The sequence below is a fragment of the Chionomys nivalis genome, chromosome 13, assembly GCF_950005125.1.
Source record: "Chionomys nivalis chromosome 13, mChiNiv1.1, whole genome shotgun sequence".
In the NCBI taxonomy this organism is placed as follows: Eukaryota; Metazoa; Chordata; class Mammalia; order Rodentia; family Cricetidae; genus Chionomys; species Chionomys nivalis.
In genome coordinates, this window is record NC_080098.1 from 50,615,933 (window position 1) to 50,641,260 (window position 25,328).

The 25,328-nt window shown below is 42.3% G+C and overlaps 1 protein-coding gene across 1 annotated transcript; it reads right to left on the reverse strand.

Moving 5' to 3' along the window:
* Positions 1-3,339: 3,339 nt before the first annotated feature.
* LOC130885738 (serpin B9-like) lies at positions 3,340-15,046 on the reverse strand. The gene is made up of 7 exons (XM_057787463.1): positions 14,818-15,046; positions 12,404-12,581; positions 11,118-11,255; positions 10,547-10,664; positions 8,544-8,686; positions 6,034-6,189; positions 3,340-4,596 (listed from the first exon to the last, which is right to left on the reverse strand). Exons 2-7 carry the CDS (start codon positions 12,569-12,571, stop codon positions 4,192-4,194), a joined length of 1,128 nt encoding a protein of 375 aa, XP_057643446.1. The 5' UTR covers positions 12,572-12,581; positions 14,818-15,046; the 3' UTR covers positions 3,340-4,191.
* Positions 15,047-25,328: the final 10,282 nt, after the last annotated feature.

The following is a 25,328-nucleotide window of genomic DNA, read 5'->3' on the forward strand; positions in this document are numbered from 1 at the left end:
CAAGATTACATTGGCTATCATAGGTCTTTTGTGTTTCCAAATTGTTCAGATAATTTTTTTCTATTTCTTTGATGAGTGGTGTTGGCATTTTGATGGGGATTTCAGTGAATCTGTATGATTCATTCAGTAAGATGCAGAAAAGGCTTTTTGATAAAAACAAAACAAAACTAAACAACAACAACAAAAAACCCTATACCCCTTCATGATAAAAGTCCCGAAGAAACACAAAATAAAAGAAACCTATCTGGACATAATAAAGCCTATAGGAGATGAACATTTCACACTGTTGATGCTTCCGAAGAGCCTGGAAGAGTGCTAGACATCTTCTCGTGTCTTCTTCGATTTCCCTTTTGAGTGCTTTAAAGTTTTCATTAGAGAGGTTATTGACGTCTTCCGTTGGGCTTATTCCGAGTCATTTTCTTAGGCAGTTTTGAATGGGATCGTTTGCTTGGTTTTTTCCCTCAGCATCTTTGTTATTGGCAGATAAGAACGATGCTGATTTTCAATGCTAATTTCTTAATCTGCCACTTTGTTGAGAGTATGCACAGGCTCTAGGAACTTTCTGGGGGCCGAAGAGATTGTTCAATGATTAAGAACGCCGGATACTCTTCTAGAGGACCCAGGTTTGATTTCTATCACCCACATGGTAGCTCACAACTGTCTGTAACTGCAGTCCCAGGGAATCCACCAGGCATGTACTTGGTGCAAAGACATACATGCAGGCAAAACACTCATGCACCTACAAACAATGAACAAGTTTAAAAACGAACATTCTAGTGGATTCTTTAGGATCTCTTTCATACAGAATCATTTCATCTTCAAATAATAGTACTTTGACACACCGGGCGGTGGTGGCGCATGCCTTTAATCCCAGCATTTGGGAGGCAGAGGCAGGCGGATCTCTGTGAGTTCGAGACCAGCCTGGTCTACAAGAGCTAGTTCCAGGACAGGCTCCAAAACCACAGAGAAACCCTGTCTCGAAAAACCAAAAAAAAAAAACCAAAAAACAACAACAAAAAAAAAACAAACAAAAAAAAAATTAGTACTTTGACTTCTTCCTTTCCTATTTATGGTCTTTCTATTTGCTTGTCTTCTATTGCTTTATTAGTATTGTCAATACTATATTGACAAGATGCAGCAAGTGGACACCTTCACCACATTCCTGATTTGAGTACAAATACTTTTTTCCCATGCTATTATTAATATTCTCAAGCATAATACTAGTTACATGTCCAGCAGATATAGGCTTTATTATATTCTGATAGGTTTCCTTTATTTCGTGTTTCTTCAGGACTTTTATCATGATAGGATATAGGTTTTTGTCAAAAGCCTTTTCTGTATTTATCAGGATGATCACATGATTGTGTCCTCATGTCCATTTATGTCATGGATTATAGCTGTTGATTTGAATGTATTGAACTACTTGCTCTAGTTTGCTCTCTGTCGCTTTGATAAAGCACTGACCAAAAGCAATTTGGGGGAAAGTTCATAGGTTACATGGTTACATCATAAGAGAAGCCAGAGCTGGAGCTCAAAGAAGTTCCTTCTGGCAGGAACTGAAGCAGAAACTATGGGGGACACTGTTCACTGGCTGGTTCCCCATGACTGGCTAAGCTTCTCACTGGCTTGCTACCCATAGCTGCCTAAGCCTGCTTTCTTATACAATCCAGGACCACATGTTCAGGGGTAGCATGTCCCCTAGTGCTCTGGGCTCTCCCACATCAATTCTTAATTAAGAAAATGTCCCGTAGAGGTAAAGGGAACACTCCTCCATTGCTGGTGGGAGTGAAAACTGGTACAGCCACTTTGGATATCACTATGCCAATTTCTCAGAAAATCAGGAAACAACCCACCTCAAGACCCAGCAATACCAATTTTGGGTATATACTCAAAGGATGCTCAATCATACCACAAGGACATGTGCTCAACTATGTTCATAGCAGCATTATTTGTCATAGCCAGAGCCTGGAAACAACTTAAGTGCCTCTCAACTGAAGAATGGATAAGGAAAATGTGGTACATTTACACATTGTAGTACTACATAGTGGAAAAAAATAATGACATCTTGAAATTTTTGGGCAAATGGATATATCTAGAAAGCATCATATTGAGTGAGGTAACCCAGACCCAGAAAGACAAATATCATATGTACTCACTCATAAGTGACTTTCAGACAGAAAACAAAGAAAAACCATCCCACAATTCACAATCCCAGAGAACCTAGACAACAAAGAGGACCCTAAGAGAGACATACATGGATCTAATATAACTGAGAAGTAGAAAAAGACAAGATCTCCTGAGTAAATTGGGATCATGGGGATCATGGGAGAGGGTAGACATTGAGGGGAGTGGACAGAAATATATACAGCTCAATAACTCAATAAAAACAATTTTAAAAGGGGAAAATGTCCAACAGAGAAGCTCACAAGCCTATCTGATGGGGGTAATTCTTCAACTGAGGGTCCCACTTCCTGGGTGATTCTGCTTTCTGTCAAGTTGATGTAAACTAAGCAGCATACCATCACCAATCTCTGGAACAAACCTGTTAATCCCCATAAATGGTCTTCTTGATATTTTCTGTTTGCAAGGATTTTGTTCAGGTTTTTGTTGTTTTGTTCTTTTTGTTTTGTTTTGTTTTTCTTTGCATCTGCATTCACCTATTCGTCCATAATTTTCTTTTTTGTATCTGTTTTCTGTCTTGATCTCATTTTGGTATCAAGATAATGCTAGCGCTAAGTAAAAGCTTGGTAGAGTTCCTTCCTTTTTTATTTACATAATAGTTTGAGGAACACTGGTGTTCCAGTTCTTTGAGGGTCTGGAAGAACTCAGCAGTGATTCAATCAGAACAATTTTCCAGCACTTATTCAGTATTTAGTGTACATCTTTCTGTATCAACTGTGTTTGTTGGACACCTGGGTCCATTATTTGCTGCTACAAATGTGGCTACAGAGAGCATCCAACTCACTAGCTTTTCATGGACTTGTGTGAGACATCACTGGGATATGTCCTAGAGTGAATCTTCTGGAACCCATGACACATGCTGACTGAGGATAGTGCCAGAGTATGTCGTGGGTTAGCCTTATCACTTTCATGATCCCATAGGCCTCTATGACCCTACTTTCTGGCTTCTGGTAAGATTAACTTCCTGACAGGAAACTGATGGTGTTTTATGTGTATTTTTCTGATTATGAACTTACTGATTCATTTTATCTGACTTACTGTAATTATTTATGTGTGTGTGTGTGTGTGTGTGCAAGCTGTGGTGCTCACAGTGAGGTCAGAGGTCAGCCTGCTGCAATCAGTTCTCATCTTCCTCCATGAGTGTTCCACCAAGCCCTTGGTGACCATAGCTTCTAGCTGGGAGGTTTTCTAAGATGCAGAAAGCTAACAGATAAAACAAAAACTCTAAGTGGTCCAATTAATGTTCAAAATGCATACATGGTTGGTGAGAAAAATAAATTTATTTTGAAATAGCATTTAAGGACTTCATAGAATTTAACTATAATAGATAGTGAGGGAGAAAGACAATAGTCTACAGAAGCGTGACTTCTGCAAGGGAACATGTAGTAGTTCAAGCTAGCTGTCACGAAAGCTAGATAGATAAGTTGAAAGCAGATATTCAAGGTTATCAATTAGAGGACCACACTGTCCGCACACATCCCCAAGCCTAATACAGTGGTGGGCATATACCTGGTGAGCAGCGAACAGCAAAGCAAACTAAAGTTAAAATGTGCATTAAGGACCACTAACTAGGAAAACTGCAGTAGCCATCATCATCCACAGAAGCATTTACTAGGATGCAAGCAGGTTAAGGCAAGTGATGGCAAGAGGTGAGGAGCCAGGAAAGTACAGCTTATATAGTTGGCATGGCTTGTCTTGCAGGAAGTGGGGGTGTTTGTTCAGGGTCACCTTAGAGAACTTCATAGGCTATCTTGTGGGATTAGTTTGCCTTCTTTGTTGTTTCCATAACAAAAACCAAAGCACTCTAAAGTCCTGCAACTCCACAAAGGGCACAGATGAAAGTCAGGAGAGGGGGAGACCAATGCTGTCATTGTCAGATGAGACTGGCAGGGGAGGAAAGAGCCCTCATCTTGGAACTTGGTGTCCCTCCTACGTCATCCTCACAAAGCTAGCTGTAAGAGTGGTGGAGATGCTGAAGAGATAATTGTTCCCCACATGGTACCTGGGCCTTTATGGAGAGGAGAACCTGCCACAGAACAGGAAGCTATTGGTTTTGTTGTGCCTGATGAAGAAAAGGAAGGGGTGGTCTGCACGGAACGTTGGAACAATGGAGGCGCAGCAAGCTCGAACTATGATTGAAGAAGCTGCTGCAGCCTCGGTGCCTTCTTCATTGACCTCCACAACACTCTTGTGAACACACTTGGACACACACAGGTCTCTCTCTGGAGACATTCCTGATAAATCAGCCTTGCTGTCTTGGAAGACATCCACCATTCCCAGGTGCTGAAACACAGACTCCATGTCATAATCCTCTTGCAGTTTAAATTTTGGAAGGAAAACCTCAACATCAGTGCTTCTCATAAAGCCTGGTTTGGTCCAGGCCATTAACTTCTCAAAAGTGAGACTGTTTTCCACCTGATAAAATAGAATTAGAGACTGTCAGATTCACAGTTGAGGTCTTACCCTGAGGTTCATAATAACTTCCTGCTCACAGAACCCTTTATCATCCTACATGGGGCACTGCCTATTCACAGGGCCAGACAGTGTGAGTGTCCAACTCTAGCTAGCTTGCATGTGACTTCCATGGTGGGCATGGAGGCCAACAGCCCAGAGGTAGGAAGACTTGGCTCTCCTCTCCTAACTCCTTTCTTTCTAAGATATCTTTTATTCGGACAGGCGTCTATGTCCACGTGTTTATGGTTTAGGTTGTATTTGCTTTTGTTCTCTTGATCTATACCTAGTTATGAAGGCAATAAACCACAGATGCTAAAACAAAAATAATAAAATAAAACTTGAAAAAGACTTTTGGTGTGAGCCACACCAGAAGGAAAGTCTATCTAGGTTGAGATGCTATGTATTTTGTGAACTGCTATGGCTTTAATGAGATATTCCGTCTAAAGGCTCACATAGTAAATTCTTATTCTGAAGCTGGTAACAACATTTTCGGAGGATTCTATAATGTATGCATGAGGGCTCTAGCTGAATGAAGCAAGTAGTTACTGGAAGTGTGCCCATGAAATTCATCCTTGGTCCTCAGTCCATATCTCTTCTCCTTTCTCTGCTTCCTGTTCACTAAAAGGTCTGAAATCTCTGCCACATGCACCTGTTACCATGGAAACCAAGGATGTGCCAAGTAACTTAAAATGAGTCCTCTGAATCTGTGAGCCTGAAAAAATGCTTCCTCTCCTAGGTTATTCATGTCAGGCCATTTTTGTCAGTGATGAAAAACTAATGCCAGAGAAGCGATGCCACAGCTAGGGAGCTGGATGAGAAGAGCCAAGGGCGCTGTTCTGCTTACATAGACCCCTTGGGTCATGCACACTGCCCTGCCCTCCTTTCAGAGGATGGATGACAGACTGTGGAGTATCCTGCTGCAAGGAAGACCAAGATGAGCCATTATGGTGTGCCTGACTCTGTCCTGCCCAGCTGGCATCTCTCCTCGTCCTCTGTCTTCGGTGAACTGCAATACTTTTTCTGCCTGTTTTACATTCTCAGACATTAAAACACTGGCAAAGATCACGATACCATTCTATTTACAGAGAGGGACTATTTTCTAAGCACTGTGTTAAGTTTCTTGCTCGAGTTGCCCCCATTTCCTCCTATCAGGTAGCATCTTCTGTTCTAGTGATGAAGTTATGTCATATGACAAGGTCACACTGCCCACTATGGGGGGGTCCCCAAACACAGAAACTGCACACAGCTTGAGGCTCAGTCTGGGAATACCACTTGCTCAAACGGCAATTGGAAAGGTAAAAACAATGAGTTCTGTTCTAATAAGGAAGGATAATGGGGATCCTGGATTCTTCTAGGAGACATTTAGAGTGCTGACTGCTAAGGACTCTCCTGCCTCACCTTGCTGAGGTCCACATCATCATTTGGGAGCAGGACCAACAAGCTCAGCTCCAGGTCCTCATAGGGCATCTCCAGCACCTGTGCCTGTACTTCCTTCAAGTAGGCGTGGTTGAATCTGTCTTCCTGATACATCATCTGCACTGGTCTTTCCTCCTTCTGTACAGAAGAATCCAAAGCATAAAAGATGTTGTTGAGAGAGGTCAGAAGGTTTCCAAATGAGCTGAAGTTAATGTCAGGAGTGTTCTCAGCACTCACAATGAAAACACTATTTGTGGTCCAGTGAACACTTAGTCAATGCCTGCCAGCCTCTTCCTGGTTTCATTTAAGAAATTGAGTGTAAGCAGATATGGGACTATTGTAGATAGGATTCTACAGTGGTGATAAAACACCTTGACCAAAACAACATGAGGAGGAAGGGGTTAATTTTGCTCTTACAACTCTCAGGTCACATTCCATCACTGAGGGAAGTCAGAGCAGGAGCTCAGGCAGAAGCCATGGAAGAATGCTATTTACTGACTTGTTCCCCATGGCTTTCTCAGCCTGCTTTCTTCCACAGTTTATGACCACCTTCCCAGGGTTGGCACTAACCACTGTGGACTAGGTCTAAACCAATCACTAATGAAGAAAATGTTCTACAGACTTGGCTCTAGGCTAATCCTATGGAAGCAATTTCTCAATGTACACCACTTCTTCTCAAATGACTCTAGCTTGTGTCAAGTTCATGCACACACACACACACGCACACACACCAAACAAATAAAACCCCCAACCAGCCAGGACAGGGACTAACCATAGAAAGATGATGCGTTATACAGAAAAAGTAATATGGCATTCAAATATTAATATTTTAAAGTCCTACTTGTGTTTAAAATATTTCACAAAGGATCATGTTTCAAAGCTTTTCTCCACAGATGGGCGCTAATGAGATCTAGCTAAACCTTTAGAGGTAGAGCCTAATGGAACAAAGTTAAGTACTGGGGAGAAAATGCCCTGAAGGGGATATGGGCTCTGCAACCTCTTCCTGCTTCCTCTTTTGCTCCCTGACTGCTGTGATGTGACGAAGCCCCCACCATGCATTTCTACCATGCTGTACTGCACCACCACAACCTGGAATGACGGACAAGTTGACCCAGCCTGAAACTTCTGAAACCATGAGTCAAAAAAAGCATTTCCTTTTTGTAAGTTGACTATCTCAGACAGCTTGTTACTCTAATGGAAAAAGGACCATCCTATCAGATGTAGGATTTTGATCATTTAATATGCTCAGAATTATATCTAAGGAAACAGCATATAAATAATGGAAAAGTTTTCATCAAGTAGACCGGAACATTTTTATAGTGGTGTGAATGGGCCCACAGACAGATACATCCTTTCAGAAAACAGCCTGGCAAACAGGAGCACACATGCTCAAAGGTTCACAGTGGGTCAAAACCTTCTAACCCATCAAAGAGCAGAAAGTTCAGGAGCACAGACACTCACAGGCTTTGGATGCAGCTCCATCCTGATGCCAATCAGAGAGAAGGAAAATCCCAGTTAAGTTACTACAAGTGGGGTGGGGGGACTGTCTGGACAGATCTCCATGGATTTTTGTGATACAATTACAATCTGATAACCTATCATTTACAATTCTTGTAAACCCTTTAAATGTTAGGGGTCTTCTGGACAGAACCTCATGTGATTTAATCCAGTTGGCTCAGTACTATGAGTCCAACATTATTTCTTAAATATAGAAGTGTGTCATCAGGGAAGATTTTAATTAGAGTGGTACATTAAACATAAAAATTTGCTATAGACCATACATAATACATACTAAATTTCCCAATAAAATAACTCATACTTTTACAATTTTTTTCAGTTATTACTAATAAAAAGGAATGGGAAAGGTTAACATTCACAAGACTCCAAACGGCATTAAATTATATTTTATAGGGATTGGGAAATGTATTCTAATGTCTACTTTAATTCAAATTATACTCTAATTAAGATGAATATCTTAATCACTCAATTTCAATATTAAAATGCTATAGTGTTAAATAATGATAAATTGACCAACAATTTTAAATGATTATTTTAATTAAAAATTACTCTATTACATAAATGTTTGTATATTCCTTTCTACTCTACCTCATAATCCATACATGCATTATTTTACCTTAACACATAAGTTTCTGTTTTCTTGAACTTACAGGAAAATTTAGTTTCTAGAGTGAGTTAGAAGCAATGATTTTATGAGGATTTATCAGGATATGTAAGAGCCAGAAACAACGTAAAATAACACAAGTATTAAATATTCTTTATTCTTATCATTTTTCTATGGAGCTAGCATTTCTTTCAGTTTCAAACATTTTCTGTGCTTTCCTATGCTCTTTCTTTCTGGACTGAGGATCGAGCCCAGCACCCTACAGGACATGCGCTATCTACCACTGAGTCCCAGAACTACACATTCACGGTTACACATCACCATGCAGGTTCTTCGTCACAGTGGCATGAATTCTTATCCTGTCCCTTACCTTGTTAATTTTAAAGGACATTTCCCTTGTGTCTTCCTTGTTAAATTGTTGATCCCACTTTCCTTTGAAGTATAACGCGTTGACAAGAACCAGCCTGGTCATTGAATTAACTGAGCCTCCTGACAGCAACTCTGGAATTTTCCCTTTTGAGAAAGCAGAGACTTCATTCAGGTTCATTTTATACACGTGTGAGAAACAAGCTGATGTGACATCTGGGCAGATTCGAGCATCATGCTTTCAAATTTGCTGAGTGTGGATGAGCATGGAAAAAAATAAGCCAAAACAACATACCAACACCCATGTTTGACTTGATGTCATGGCCATGGAGTAACATGACCAAGGTGAGGGTGCTGAAGGACTTCCAAGTCCCTCAAGGAAAGCAGGTTTGGGAAAAGCAGAAAAAGGCACTTCAGGGTGGAGAACAAAGAAGCAGGAGATGTGGAAGGGATCGCAGGGGACCAGGGCTCCCCCTGGGTGCCAATGTCAGCTGACAACTTGATTGGGTCTGGAATCTACTAAGAGACATGTCTCTGGGCAGGTCGACAAGGACATTTCCCAGAAAGAGTAAGTAATGGAGAGGACACTCCCCAGAGTGGGCAATGCCTTCCTGTGCTGCCCCAACTAAAGGACTGAGGGAGAAGCAGCACTGCTTTTGCCTGCCTGCCTTCAGCCCTTGCTGGTGAGTGCGTCTGCACTGTTCACACCTCTGCACCTGCCATTTTCAGCTGACACTGGAGGCCAGTAGCTTTGGTCTTCATGTGGATCAAGACTAGAGCCTCTCTGGAATCCTCTAGGCTTTCCATTCCAGACTTAGATTGCTGAGGTCTCCAACCCCATAGAATGAGCAGCTACCAGATTCTTGGCCTCTACATGCAGATGGCCATTGTTAGACTATACAGTCTGTATTGTATATGCCAATCTACTAAATCCCCTTAGTAATATGTATTCATTCTATTCCTCTAGAATACTCTGACTAATGTTAGATACAGTATCTCATCTAACGCTCCATGGTCATGCCCAGTTCTAGCATAGCACAACACGTCAGAGACTCAAGCACAAAAGGTAGTTTGTGGAGGAGGTATTGCTATCATATACTTTGGAGTGCTGTCCATCCTAGGGGAGATGATGCACGTCAGGGAACAGATTCCCTTCTTCTGTCTTAAGGAACATCCTTTCAGTAGAGAAGAAAATCCTCGCTAACTTACAATGCCAAGAGTGCACAAGAGGTAAAGACTACAAGAATTGTCAAATAATTGCTGAGTCTTTATTTTAAAAAAATCTCATTTTATACTCTCTGTTAGAATAGGAATGTATCCAGTGGTACATAGGCATCTGAAGAGTTCAACTATCAGATAGTGATTTCAATGATTTCAAAGACTAATGCTGGAACATATCATCTCTGAAATAAAATAGGGTTTGACCTCAAATGGGAGGTTCTTGTAGGCCAATCAATGGAACTGAGCGGCCCTGAGAAGAAATCAAGTTTAGTTTCACCAAATGTGAGGGATCTGAGGCAGGAAGGGTGGAATCAGAAACAGGAATCCTCTTCAGACATAATGATAGTGGGGGCCAGGGCAACACAGACCGTAGGAAGAAGGAGCCCAGTGAAGAATGAGGAAGGCCTCCACATGAATCTCCATGGTGGAGTCATCTGACCTGCCAACACTGCAGACCACCCCTGTCTTCCTAATCTAAGCTGTTAGACTGGAAATCAGGCCCATGAGTTCTCGTGACATTTGTATCATCCCCCTGTCTTGAAGAAATATACGAATAACTCTATTTTTCAAATCTAAGTTTCCGAATAAAACCTCCATGAATTCACTGAGGTCTGAATTATACCACATATAATGATGTTAGTCTGCATCCCTTTGACTCCCTGAAATAACATGCGATTAGTCCATGGGGGAGAAGGGAAGTTAAGAGAAAGAACAGAGAAGGAAGAAGAGGAAGGGGTGGGTGGAAGGGAAGAAATTGTGGGGTGTGAAATAACTTGAAATTCTGACCTTCAGTCTGTTTGGAGACCCACGTGTTTATGTGCTTCCTGGACTCCTCTGGAGCTTTGGCAAACGACAGCTGCTCCAGCTCCGAGTGGTAGAACTGAAGACAGGACTCCTTATAGGTCTTTGGAGAGAAAATGTTCAGAAAATTAACATTGGAAAATAAAGTGTTTGCAAGCTTCCAAACTCTCTGATAATATGTCAAAAACAAAACAAGAAAAAACTAAAATGAGTGTAGATGTCACTTTAAGCAGCAAATATCTAAGTCTTTGTACATGGGAATAACCAGACATGATTGAATAAAAATAACAAGTAGTCAAATTTGAAATACTTTAAAGTATCATTATAGAATTGTGGCTTTGGGGAAAGTTTAAGGAGTTGAGTAGTTGAGTTTCACTATTTGGCCAAGGCTGGCTTAAAACTTGTGATCCTCCTGTCTCAGGTATTTAGATGTGGATCATCACACTGACTAGAACTAGATCCTTAATTTTCTCAAGTTCTCTAGGATCCTTCTCCTGGGATCTACATCAACAAGTATTTTAAATACAATTGATATCATTCTACTGACAGAACTTACTGGGAGGATTTTACAGGTATTCTCTGCAAAGAGCCTATTGGCCATTCTAAGCAAGTACTTTCTGCTGGGCTCGTTCAGATTACTGAGAAGCTCCTGGAAGCCTTGATGAATGTCTTTCTCTGTGTTTAAACCAAGTGCCTGCGAAGGAAAAGAATGAAACATTATGAGCGCAGTGATGAAACATTTTGGTAGCAAAGAGGAGCTTGCAAGCTGAGGGAATGGCTCAGGTGGCGAAGTACATGAGGCTCTGAGCTAGATCTCACTATGCACATAAAAAGATGGGTTCCGTAGTGTATGACTGTAATCCCAGCACTGGGATAAGAAGACACCTGCATTTACTCCTGTCCTCTGTCTAAAGAAGCACACATGGGCATGTAAACACACATACACAAACGTGCGTCCACACACACACGCACACGTATACCTGCTATATGCATGCACAAGCTCTCTGTGTTTATTAAAATATTAGAGAGAATAATTATGAAGAAGACCCCTCTACATTATCGCCTTCATGTCCTCATGCACTCACTACCTTTGGAAATGATAAAAATGAGCAGTTATACCTGAAAGGCTCTTCATGGGAAAGAAAATTCTGGCAAACCTCAAAGCAACAGTGACTGCTTCCCACTGTGACAGTGAAGCAGAGGGCTTTTTCTCAGGCCAATGCCTCCTGCCTGCCCTGGAACCCCTGAGGTCAGAGACCCATCCTTTATCACCTGTAATGCTTATAGGATGCTTCATAAAGCCACCAACGCAGTGCCTGGTCAGGATGAGGACCAGCCACAGACATTTGTCCAGTCAGTATCTCAGCTGACACAAGGCAGGTTAGACACAGTTAAGAGAGGAATTAACCTTTCTTAGCCCATGAATAATTACAAACTCTACTGCTGTAAAAATAAATCTTAGCAACCTATGTTTCAAATAATCTCAACTCCTATTTTTTCCAGTGCTGTACTTGGGGCTGCCCCCACTTTTTAAAAAACTCTTTTTTATTTGAAACTAAGATGCCCATGCTAGTCTTGAACTTGCATCCTTCTGTTTCAGTCTCCTTAGCAGTTAGAATTAAAGGCCTGTGCCACCAGGTCTAGCATGAAATTACTTACACACCATTTTCTAAGTGAAGTCTGGACAAAATTTTGAGAGTTTCTTTAAGTTATTACTGAGGGAAACTCATTGTCCCATCCTCTTCAGCACCTGCCCCATGAAACAGGGTGTGCATAGTCTGACCCTCCCTTCTCAGCAACTCTTAGGCAAGCGAAACAGGTGTCAGGTGACAGGGAACTTACCTGAGACATCTGGACTGCAGTGTCTCCCTTCGCCCCCAAGAGGACCATAGCTAGAGCAGAGGAGATGCTCACAGGAGAGTAACATACATTTTTCGAGGGGTTGTTCTGACAAAGGATCTTTAAAACCTGGATGGCAAAGGTGCCGTTTGCTTCAGACAGAGTGTTCATGATGCAGAGTCTGGAGGCAAAGGAGAAATGGTACTCAGTACAGCGCTGAAGGTTCACTGATCTGGCCTGGGGCAATCTGGGCCTCTACTCTTGGTTCTCATTTCAAAATTCCTAAATACTTAAAATTGGATTTTACAAATTCTTTCTCAGTCACAGTCCTTCCAATCTTAAGGTTATTATCTAGGTGTGGTCACGGCAGCAGACCAAACTAGCGTCTGTCCCATCTGTGTAGGTAGAAGGTCAGATCATCAGGACTGCACACACAGGACACGGTTGAGAGAGGGAGACTCTAGTCTCCTTCCATACAGTCCAGTTCCTCTCTCTGAAGATGGTGGGGTTGAGGCTAAAGAGGAGGAGGAAAAGTAGTGGAAGGGAAGAAGAAGACAGCCATGAGCATCCAGGTCCTCTGGGCTGACTTCAGCAAACCTGTGTTCTGTGTCTGCCTGCGAAGACTCTGAGATGTCCGAGTGTGCACTAGACAGTGCCTCTGCATTTACAGTTGCTCCAGGAAAGACACCGAGAGGCTGAACGACACACCAAGACAGGCTGGTGTCATTAGCTCTGCCGTGCAGCAGGAGGTGTCCACCTGCAGTGGCTGCTCAGGGGGCCTTGGATCAGGGGGTGGCTCCTAGGCTGTTTCTCTGTAAAGCTTGCCTCTCTCCCAGGTGAATAGACAGTTTGGCTCAGACTATCTGACTGCCCCAGGCACAATAACCCCATTCTGAGTCCCTGTACATCCAAATGTTGTGCTCTCGCTGTCGTATGACCTTAGTGAGTTCCAGAATTTTTTCTACTGTGCTTAAATGCAGATCAAATAGCACAGGGAGCCTCAGAACATCACAACCCACATTTCTTCCTACTCCCCAGACAGAAGGACACAGCATCCCAGGACTGTGCCTAGATCCTGTGACTCCTCCCCTTAACTCCCTTCAGGAAAGGTGGGGCTGCTTTATTTCAACGACTTCCCTTCTGGAGGGTCCTCTCATCTAAATCTGCTTGTGACCACTATATTCCTGCCCATCCTGATGTCCTTTTAAAGTTGTTTCTAGTCTTGAAGAACTGTTTATTTTATCTAGAAGGTCATCTACCCAATAACTGTCACTGAGTTCAAACTACTCACCCTTCCGTCCTTCACTGGGACAGGACAACTTCAGGGCCTCTGCTCTGCTAAGCTAGGGCAGCTGCCCCAGCCCCGTCCTTTTATCCCTCACAAGTGCACTCTGTCTCTTACTGACTGTGGTCTCCACCACACCCAGAGCTCTCTGAAGGCAGGAGAGATGTATGGCACCCTGATTTTAAACACCTGGAAGCATGCTCTGGATAAAGGGGGGCTTTATCAACACGGAGTGAATTATTTTATAAATGGAAATGAGGAGTGTTCAACTCCATCTAGAGACTGCTCACTTTAAAGGACCCAGAAGTAGGATAGACACATGTTTTAGATCCGCCAGGAGAGAGCAGCGGCAGTCAAATGTCTAGGTAGTAGAACCTGAAAGGAAGCAGGAAAGAGGCCAGTAGAGAAGGATGCTGCTGACCCCTGAAGCAGCGGTTGAGGAGAGGCCAAAGCAGCTCTAGGACACCAGACCTAGGACCAGCCTTGCTGCCATTGGCCAGCTTGGGTTTTCTAAAGATCCCTTTTTAAATGTCCATCAATACTGTAGGAACCAGCCATGATAAGCTAAATATGAACAGATCACCCAAAGGAAGTTCTTTACTTCCAACCATTATCACCTGCCAGTGTAGGACTCAGCTCTCAATAAGTTTAATAGAGGCCTGAGTCTCAGTAGTTTACCCTGAAGCAATACCTGGTTTCAGAAGGACCACAAACTAGATTACCTGAGCACCACCCAAGAACAGACCATCCAAAGGAAATGCCTAACGTTCCAACTGCTGTAGATAGGATCACCAGCCAGCACACACTCACCAGGACACCCCTAGACAAATGTCAGCCAATCAGGGGTCCTGAACCTCAGAAACCCCTCATCCCCACCTTTACTACTATAAAAACTCAACTCTAAATGAGATCGGGGCTCTCCGTTTATTCCAATACGTTGGACCTGCGGAGAGACCGAATTTGCAAACTTGCATAAAATAAAGGCTCTTTGCTTTTACATACGGGGACTCGGTCTCCTTGTTGGCTTTTGGGGGGACTTCGCGGATTTGGGCATAACAAATACCACCTGCTTACTCTTTTCCTAACTGCAATCCTGGGCTTCCCTCCTGAACTCAATCTGGACCTCGCTCACCTCTGTGGGTCCCACGGTCCCAGCCTGAGACAGGAGCCTTCACTTAGCACCTTCACGGCCTCTCAATGCAGCTTTTGCAGCCTGAACGTCCTGCTGGTTTAGCTGAGCAGCCTGGCCGACTCCGCTGGCTGGGATTTCTTCTTGTTCAGAGCTCTCTGAGGGAGGGCGGGGAGACAACAGCAGCTGTCTCTGGCCTCTGCAGGGAAGAGGATAGGCAAATGAAAATGAAAGTAGAGTCCGCTGGGGAGGAGGTGGAAGGAGGATAGGGGAGGGGATGGGAGAGGAGGAAGGGGAGGAGGTTTACTGGGATTTTAACAGCTCCCTGGGGCAGGGGGCACGCGTGGGGGAGGGGCGGGAAGCGGGGTGCCTATTATCGATATTCATTCCCTACCCCCACCCTCCTTTTCTGGAGGAAAAACAACAGTCCTTTTTCTGCCTGTATTTCCCAGTCACGAGCATTTCTTGTGAATGAAATGTGTGGTTCTGTGAGGTCCTCTTATGAGCCTGATTTTTCCAAGGCTTAGCATAAGGGTTTAAGGCATCAAGGACTGGGGCACGGGCCACATTCATGCTACCCAAGGTCTCCTGCAAGGTCTGAGTTCTTTTCAGAGACCTCAACTCAGGTGAAGCTACAATTTTTGACCCTGCCCCAAAAAGGGACTTCAAGACTAGCTAGTATGAAGTAGAGCTGGATTTATTAAGAAGCAAAAACATATCTATTTAAACACAAGTAACACGCAAAAGGAGGCCTAGTAAGATGAGACACACCTAAGCATGCAGGTGTCTCAAGGGAGAGCACAGCTTCGGTGTCTTAGCGGTAGCTACACACGTGGCTTTGGTGACTCTCAAAAGTTACATCTTACAAAGCTGCTAGGACCCCCACCACACACACACTTTTCCATTTTTATTTAATAGAGGTTCAATTTTTTATTTGTTTATTTATTTAAGGAGAAGATATTAGTGCTACAATGAATGAAGCTGAGACCAAGACACACAAACAGAACTTCACCATAGGAAGATGCCTTGCTGGGAAACAGGACCACTAGAGACTTCACAGACACGTGATCAGCTCACACCATCTACAGGAGCACACATCTAGTTCTCCCCAAGATTCAAGGTTTTATTTGCTGAGCCCGAGAGCTCACTCAATTCCCCACTCCCTTGTGGCACACTGGGCCTAGAAAGCCTTCCTCTCCATGTACTCTCCTTCCTGGCTTATGGATGCCCAGCTTTCCACCAATCTCTTCCTCTCAGACGGTTCCTGGTGCCATTGGCTTCTCCAGGGCGCTCATTTTCTGTGACTTGACTCCATGTTTCCACAGAGGCTGCTCACACCTCTCGTCTTCTAACCCCTGACCCAGCAGGAAGTGACAGCAACTGGAGGAACGTCAGCTTGAGGCTTTCTTTCTCACCTTGCTTGAGGGAAGGGTTGGATCATTTACGTGCAGCATCTGCTTCCTCAGTCACCCTGTGTTCTCCACCCTAAGGGGCTTTCAACCTCCTTTGTCCCTAGGGTTTCTCTAGTTCCTCTGCTCTGACACAACTTCTGATCACATCCTGTCTTGTGTTCCTGGGGACACTTTTCACTCTGGCCCTGCACCGCTGACGCAGCTGGCTCATAGTTATTGTCCCTCTTTGTCCTTGTGTCCCCTGACAGTATCTTCTTCCTGCTCTGCTTCTTCTTCCTCACCCCTACTCCCTCCAGAGTCTTCCCTGCCATCTTTCTCTACATCTTCTAACAAGAAGCCATGTTGTTTTCTCTTCCTGGCTGGAACGCTCTGGCCTTTTCATTTTCTTTCATTTTCCATGTGTAGTCTGTCAGAAGATGGGCTTGCCATCTTCTCTCTCACTCACAATGCTCACTCTTATGAGCACACACCCCACAGATCTTTGCCATCTACTTCGTCTTTCTTAAGCAAATCATTGGCATCATTTTCACTGTACTTTCTGCTTGGTGGCACATGGTTCTCATTCTTCTCCCACCTGGAGAATCCTTTGAAGGCAAAATCTACCATATTGCTTCTGTTTGGGGCTTGTAACCCTCAAGGCTATAGCAATTTCCCTCTACCCCCACACTAAAGATCTACCTAGTCCTGGTTTTCATACCTGAGCGTGACTTTAGGGATGCCTTACAAGAGAACCGTATTATGGGACGATAAAAGCATGGATTACAAAGCTGTTAGACAAATAAGGTTTCTTGAAAGATTCCTAGGAAACTGCAGGTTTATACCTAGAAGAGGAGGAAGACCATGCATGCTTAGATTAAAACATGATGGCTGTTTTAATATTCTCATTTGAACTATCTCTGTATAGAAGGAGCACTGTGTGTATCCTGCCAACCTTCACAGGAAGTGTTATCTGGGCTGATGAGACTCTTCAATCAGACTTGGGGTGAAGGGCTTCTTTCCTGAACCTCCCTAACTTTCTTGGGTTTTCTGTGCTATGTCAATACATCATTTGTCAGCCATTCATTTCTTTTCCCCGCTAAAGATATTATTAACGATATTGTCTATAATAAATTTTATTCCATTGGCCAGCATTGGATTGTTTCTACCTTTTATCTACTCTTAAGTTTACAATGAACATTTATGGATAGACATATGATTTCTTGGAATTACCCCAGATATAGCCCAAGGAATGGAATGTCTGAGTCATATGGCAATTCCACATTTAACATTTTGAAGACCTACCTAATGAGTTTAAAAGCTTCTTTGCAATTTCACGGTCCCACCACCAAGGTATGAGTTTTAGTTTCTCACTGTGTGGTTTATCGCTTCTTATTTTAGCCAATGGGTGTGAAGTGGTTACTCATGGTTTTGAGTTTTATTTCCCTGATGTCAGTCATAAATTCATGTGCTTCTTCTACAAGAATGTCTATGTAAATTCCTTTTCCTGTTTTTATTTAGATGGTTACCATAATCATCATCATTGCCATTAAAGAGCATGACACCAAATTGTAATTCTGTCTCTGTTCGGGTTAATGTCTTCATCTCTATGGTAAATTCTAAATCCTCCCTATGGCACATGTCAGGTGACTCTGCCATCTCCGTGACAAATGATTAATGGAAACATCCTCCTATCCCTAGTGAGAACCTTTGTCTGCCCTGCCTAGAACCCGTATGGCCTCTGTTAAGAAAACTTCCTCCCATGCCATCATACCTCTCACTTGAGCTCCTTTAACGAAACTTAATTATCGGAGACGTGATTGGGCCCCTGAAAAATCTCTCTCAGGATTGACTGGTTCCAAAGACTGAAAATGCTCTCACTTTGGAGCTGAATTGTCCTCTGGAAGACTCTGGGATTTTTGCTTCCACCAGCATGATGTTCCTGCATAAATGGAAGTTCTTTGGGGAACGATGTTTAAATAGTTGTTAGCCAAAGTGAAATACAAATGTCTTTTTAGAATAATCTAAACTTTATTTATGAACTTTGGCAGGCGGGCCAGTTATAGTCTTCCTCTTGGTTCTAACACCTCAACCTTGGAAAAAAAAATAGGTCTCTGTCTGAAACAAAAGTCATAAAAAGAATAAAAGTAGAGACCAAGACTAGAACACATCCAGTTAGTGCCAGGAAACCTCTTGACTTTAGTCACTTTGGGCAAGAGCTTGCCTGAACAACACCTTCCTGTTGGTTTGAGGCAGGTGACTCATAAGTTTGAGGTCAGTTTTCTAAGGGCTGGAGTTCTACCGTGGTCAGAGACCAACTCTGTTAGTTCTTTCACTGGCTCCTACATTTTTATCCTATAATTATTTTTAAATAGCTTTAAAGAAAAATCTACTGTTTTCTTTTATCACTGTCTTAGAAATTGATTGTTTTTAAAATAACGAAAAATTGAAAACGCAAAGGATTATTTTATAACTGCGACTGAATTCTCCTAAAGCACACACACACATGCACACACACACACACACACACACACACACAATGATGAGAACATAGGTCATTGCACAAATTCAGAAAAACTTCCAAACCATTGAAAAGGCCAAAGTCATGAAAATGTCACCCAGCCTTAGGGAATAATGGTCAATGTGAAGAGCATGGAGCACAGAGAAAGCCACGGGGAGCTGGGGTGTATAGAAAGCTTTTTTCTTTTCTTTTCCTAGAACACATCACACCATGCAACTGTAACTGCACCCCATTTCCAGTTACTAGAAAACGTTTCCCTAAAAAGGCCGGGGCTAAAGAGAAGATGGGATCACAGCCATTTCCATGTTTTAAGACTGTCTTCTGCTTTGCTCAAAACAACCAATAAACTGTCAATTATTAAATCAAAATAAAGAACATTGGATAATGAAAGGAAGCAAGATTAACAATTTTAATATTTAATTTTTATTTATAATTTTTAAGCCTTATGAACCTTCCCAAAGGAAGGTACTTCAATTCAGAGAAAACAGGTACTCCACAGTAAGCAAGAGGAGGTAGACAGACCACTCTAGTGGCGACCCCAGACACCCTGAGAGCAAAATCAAGAGATTTTTGCTGCGCTTAGTAGCATATAGAGCAGCATTCTAGAAAGCTTGCAAGGATGCATACAAATGTGCCTACAGTCAGGGTGTACAGATAAAGACAGAGCCCTTCAAGACTGCTGCAAATGTCCTTACTCTGAAACTTCAGCCATATGAGCCTCTATTATTCTCCAGGGCTCTGATGCTGGTACAGCTACCAACAAACCACACAATGGACACACTCATTAGACCATTCAAACTACAAAAAGTTGATTGTACAAGGTTGAAACAAAGGAAGTTGTTGGGGTCCTGCATTCCAGGATAGGGGCGTATGGATTAGAAATGTTAGGCAGAACAAACAGAGATACAAAAGAAAAGGACAGAAACACAGAATAGAGTCAGGAGGGCAACCCAGTGAATACTGAATTCACCTGTGTTTATTTTCCATATGTTTTATATACCCCAGTCACAAAGGGGGGGAAAGGCAAGACTTATTTACCGTGATGCAAACAACGGACGAGCAAAGTAATTACCTCTTCAATACTTGAAACATTGAGTGACTGTATCTTGAGTTAAGTATTCTGTTGTTTCGGCAGGACATTCAGTGGCCACACCTTAGGCCAAGCATCCTGTAGGCAGCTACTCCCTGGGTCAAACCTCCTGTCATAACCTTGAAGGAGCAATAATAGACCTGAACTCTCTGACCTTTGGTCAAGATGGAACAGATCCACATCCATGGGCTCTGACAAGAAGTGAGGGAGCAGGACACCCATGAATGCACTCACCTTTTGATGGAGAAGAGAACCTACCACAGTAGAAGATGCTGCCGGTTTGCTCAGAAGTTAGTTTCCAAATGGAGGAAAGGTGATCTTACCAAACCCTACTCTATTCTCCTGCCTCTGGGCATTTTGTCCACTTCCGTAGCTCTCTGTCCTGGGCTTTCCTCATAGGCTTTGAAAAGCACCTCTTCATGATCATGGTGATGAACATGGGTCCCAGTCTGCATTCCAGAAATGCTGGCTTTAGGTTCCTCAGAATGACCAGGCTTTCAATATTTAAAAAAACAAAACAAAACAAAACAAAAAAAAACCCAAGCTGGAGATGCTGTTGAGTTGGTCAAACAGTAACCTAGCATATGCAGAGTCTCTGAATTCTATCCCCAGAGCTCCCTAAGCTGTATGGTGGTACAGGCCTATGATCCCAGCACTAGGAAGGAAGAGGTTGGAAAGATCAGAGTTATAAGATCATCCATATTAGTTTTTCTCAAGTTTAACCTCTAAATGGAAAGGAAACTTCATTTTGTTATCTCTCCTATATTTACCAGGCTCAGCTTCTCATTTGTTAGTGATTTTTCTTTATTGAAAAGCAGAGTCAAATCTTAAAATCCAGATGACATCATGTGTCCACAATACCTCTCCCTTGCTGAATCAGATGCCCATGTAATACATAGTGAATTCTGACTCAAGGCAGTCTGTAGATGTTTTTGGTATAAATGTGCCTTAAGTTTCATTTTCTCTTCTGTTTTATTGGCACCATAGTAAAGGAGTTGGAGAATAGCTAATACAAATATGGTTAAAAAATATTTTCTGCCCTACTTTTCTTTTTTAAATGCAGATATATATTTATATGTATATTGTTTGTTTGTTTGGAAATAATGTTTCACTATGTAGCCCTGGCAGCCTGGAATTCACTTTGCCAGGGCTACATAGTGAAACATTATGCCTCTTCAGTACTGGGATCAAAGACTGGGGTCACCAAATTGGGTACCTAATTATTGTTTTCATATGACTAACTGGTCAAATTTATATTTATGCATTGTACATCACTCTAAATAATATAATATGAAAAAAGCAAAGTCATGGCTCAGAATTGTATGTGCTACAAGTAGGGGGAAAGCATCATAAATCTTTGGAACAGGAATGGAGGGAAGGTCACAGTTGAAGGATTCAGAGTGGGGACAGCCTCCAGGATCTTTCTCTATCCTCTAGAGCCATGTTGCCTGACTTTCTGGAGTTAGCTTCAGTCCTCTGAGACCCATCCTCCTTTCTATTTAATAGCTCTAAGGGGAAAAGAAAGGAAGGAGAAGGGATTTCAACTATCTCCCTTCTCAGGCTCTGGTCTGTCTGCACACACCAGTATTACAGAGTTCTCTTTTCTCTGGCCTTTTGTTCCATGACCATGCGAAAGGAAGCACACACACAAACAGGAGCAAGTGTTTCTTCAATCAAACGGCCAAGGTGTTCCTCCATCCATCCCTAACTTAGGAAATGCATTACAAGTTTGCTCACAGGCAAATCCAGTGAGAGCATTGTGTCAGGTTGACACAAAACTAGGCAGCCTATCATCCATAAGATAGCAGAATCCAGGGACTGTAGCGCCTATCCACCATGGAAATAGGGAAGTTTGGTTTAAGGCATAACTTTTAGGTTGACTCCTGTGGCAACATTTCCGCTGATGCCAAGCCGTTGTGCTTTTAAACGCCCTGTTGTGAGACTTAGCCTGACTTCTGCCTCACCAGCACATAGCTACCCTGCACATCAGCTCTGCTGGCCTCTGCTAATTCTTTCGAGTAACCATGGCAGATCTCATCACTCGGCTTAATGGCAAGAGCCTGTGAACTAACAACAAAAACCAGGAATCTGCGTCCTGCACTGTGATGTGCTGGAAGCAGGTCCTACCAGGAATTGCAACTGATTCTTAAACTCTGGAGCACCATAGGAGTCAACGATCTTGTAAATTCACTACTTATGCTGGGTGAGACTCCTCCATCCTGCCTTTTTTTTTAAAACAAAACAAAACAAAACAAAAAACTTAACCACTTCCACCAAGACCATCTCCAAATGCAGCATTCTCTTCTTGAGTTACCAAGAATTTGGCCTTAGAAATATGAATATGGAGGGACATAACTGAGCTCATGGTGATTCAAATACATGATAATGTCCAATAATTATGAGTACCTCAACTTGTCCCTCCCTTCAGAATGTAGAATGATATTTGTGTATTTGTGGAACTCTTTCTTGTAAGTATCAACACTGGTCCTCACTAAGGTATTCAATGTCCATGCACACCCTTGCTCACCAGAGATACTTGATAGTGTTCATCTAGCACCAAAGGATAAGCATCCCTTCTCTGAAAGACAAAACCTCTCATGTCCAACTCATATTTATTTTACAAAATCATTTAAAACACCACACAATATTGCCACCAGCTATGGGCACAGGATGTATGTGAATCATAAATTAATTTCATATTCAGACCCCAAGGTCTGAATATTTGATATATGCAAATATTCATTTGTATTTGATTTGATTTCATTTTTATTTGATTTGTTTCATTTGCATTTGATATATGCAAATATTCCAACATCTCAAAAAACTAGAAACCACATCTTGTGGAATAGTATTTGAAGATGTGTTACATTTGTTTATGCTGTGAAACATTTGTTTAATGATGCAAAGATGTATTGCATTCTTTTTTGTTTTTGTCATTGTTGTTGTTTGAGGCAGGGTTTCTCTGTGTAGCTTTGGTGCCTGTCCTGGAACTAGGTCTTGTAGACCAGGCTGGCCTTGAACTCACAGAGAACTACCTGCCTTTGCCTTCTGAGTGCACACCATCGCGGGGCCATATTGGATTCTTTTATGTTGCATTGTTTAACTCTATGAAGCTGTGTTACTTTGATTGGTCTAACAAGAGAGTTGAATGACCAATAGCAAGGTAGGAGAAAGGATAGGTGGGTCTGGCAGGCAGAGAGAAAAACAGAAGGAGAAAAAGAGAGAAAGGAGATTAAGGAATGAGAAATGGAGGAGAGGAAGACTTCAGGGGCCTACCACACAGCCAGCCAGCCAGATGATAAATAAGAAGGAAAGAAAAGCTATACAGAAATAAAGGTAAAAAAAGCCCAGAGGCAAAAGGTAAATGGGGTACTGGCCATTTCTAAGAAAGAATAAACCTCTATGTGTAATTTATTTGAGGGCTAGGTGGCAAGCCCCCCCTCCAAAGAACAAAGATAAAAACAACCAACAACACACAACCCTTCTGGTGTCAATAATTTCAGCTAAGAAATCCTCAGTCTCTCCTGGTGATCACCCTAAGTTTGGGAATTCTTGATGTGCTCTTGAGTCACCCCAGCTGGGACCCACAGACTTTCTGTCCCTTTGCTCAGGGTCCATCACAGATAAATGATTGTTGTCCAGAAAGAGAGAATAGCCATGCTCAGCTCTCTACCTGCATGCAGCAGTTCCATCACCTGAATCACATCTGTCTGTTTTCCCCAACAGTTCAAACATGAATGGGAAAGAAAACAGGTTGGTAAACACCTTCATGAGGCCTTATGCACTAAAGAATCCTTCACCTCAAGGTAAAGTGCCAGCAGGTGTCTGTATTCCTCGTGATGTAGTAAGAGTAGACCTTGACATGAGGAGTTCAATGTTTTGCCTACGTGAAACAGAGGCCTCATCTCAAAACCAAAGCATCCAACTATCTTGTGCTGTGATTGTGACCACCATGACCAGCTTATGCCATCCTTTAGCATATCTGAGATATGTGCTCTTAATAAATTGATGGCAAACCACTCCACATCTGGACCTTCATTGTTTGACATTCACAGGAAGTATAGAGAAGTCTTTAGAGTTTGCTTTAATATCCAGCAGTACGTTTTTGTGGTCAGAACTGTGGGATAGTGATTTTAAGGCAACGAACAGCTAACATTGCTGCTGACACTGGAAAAAAGGGGCTTAGTAAATGTCGATCATTGCAATATGGTGTGAAGTCAGCTGTGGTGATGTTGCCCGGAGTTCCAGCTACTGGGGACCTGGAGACAGGAGGGTCACTGGAGCCCGCAAGTTCTAAACTACCCCAAGATAGAAAAATACAATAACATAAATATGTTGGCTATCTCTGCATTACACAGCTTAGTGGAAATTCCTTTTATTACAAATTTTATGACTAGTGCTGGAAACTAGATCTGGCCAAAGGTTAATAAAATAGATTAGTAATACAAGAATAATTAGCTTCTCTTATCTCTTATGCCCCTCATAAAAGTGATACACAAGAGACATGAAGCATATTCACAAAGAATGAATAATTTAAGAGAATAAGAATAGATTTTTTTATCATTCCATTCAAAATCTCCCCCTACTGTATTATCCTCAGTACATCACAGAATCTATAAAAACATTTCCCTCTCTGGCTTGTTTTTAAGGACTTTTTTCAGAGGGTAGATAAACTGAGGTCAAAGGAGAAATTTTCTTTGACTTCCCAGTATTTTCCAGGGGAGAAACAGGAATCTGGGCTCATGACACTGAATTAAAGTGTGTTTTGACAAGAATCATAACTTCAAGATCAGAACAATGGAGCAGCATCGCTGACGTCAGAACCAGGAAAGCACGTAAAATGTCATAGTGATAACGTCGGTCAGGCCTTACCTCACCATGCTTTCCGTGAAACTTCACGTTAATGGAAAGTACTATTTCTCACCAACAGTCTTCTTGACCACATCGTACTGTGTCTGGGTTCTGCTGTATCTTCCTTAAAGAACAGTGCCTTTGTAAGGGCTTTTATCACGGGAAAAAATACCATGACCAAAAGCAACCTGTGTGAGCGTCCGACTCTCAAGTCACATTCTATCCCTGAAGGAAATCAAGGCAGGAACTCAAGTCAGGGCCATGGTGGCAGAAACTGAAGCAGAAGCTACAGAGGAATCATGTTTCCTGGCTTGCTCCCCATGGCTTGATCAGCCTGCTTTTATCTAACAGCCAAAACACCTGCCTAGGGGTGGCACTGCCCATGGTGGACTGTGTCTTCCTATATCAATCATTAGTAATAATAAAAAAAAATTCAGTACAGACTTCCCTTTAGGCAGTCTGAGGGAGGCATTTTTCTTAGTTGAGATTCCTCTTCCCAAATAACTTTGGTTTGTGTTCTGTCAAGTTGCCAAACAAACAAGCAAGTAAACAAACAAACAAAAACATCAAAGAAAGACAGTCTGATAATCACAATTATCTCCAGTGGAATTTAATCCCTGGGCTTCAATGTAGTAGCACTAATGACAGGAATGTATTTAACTCT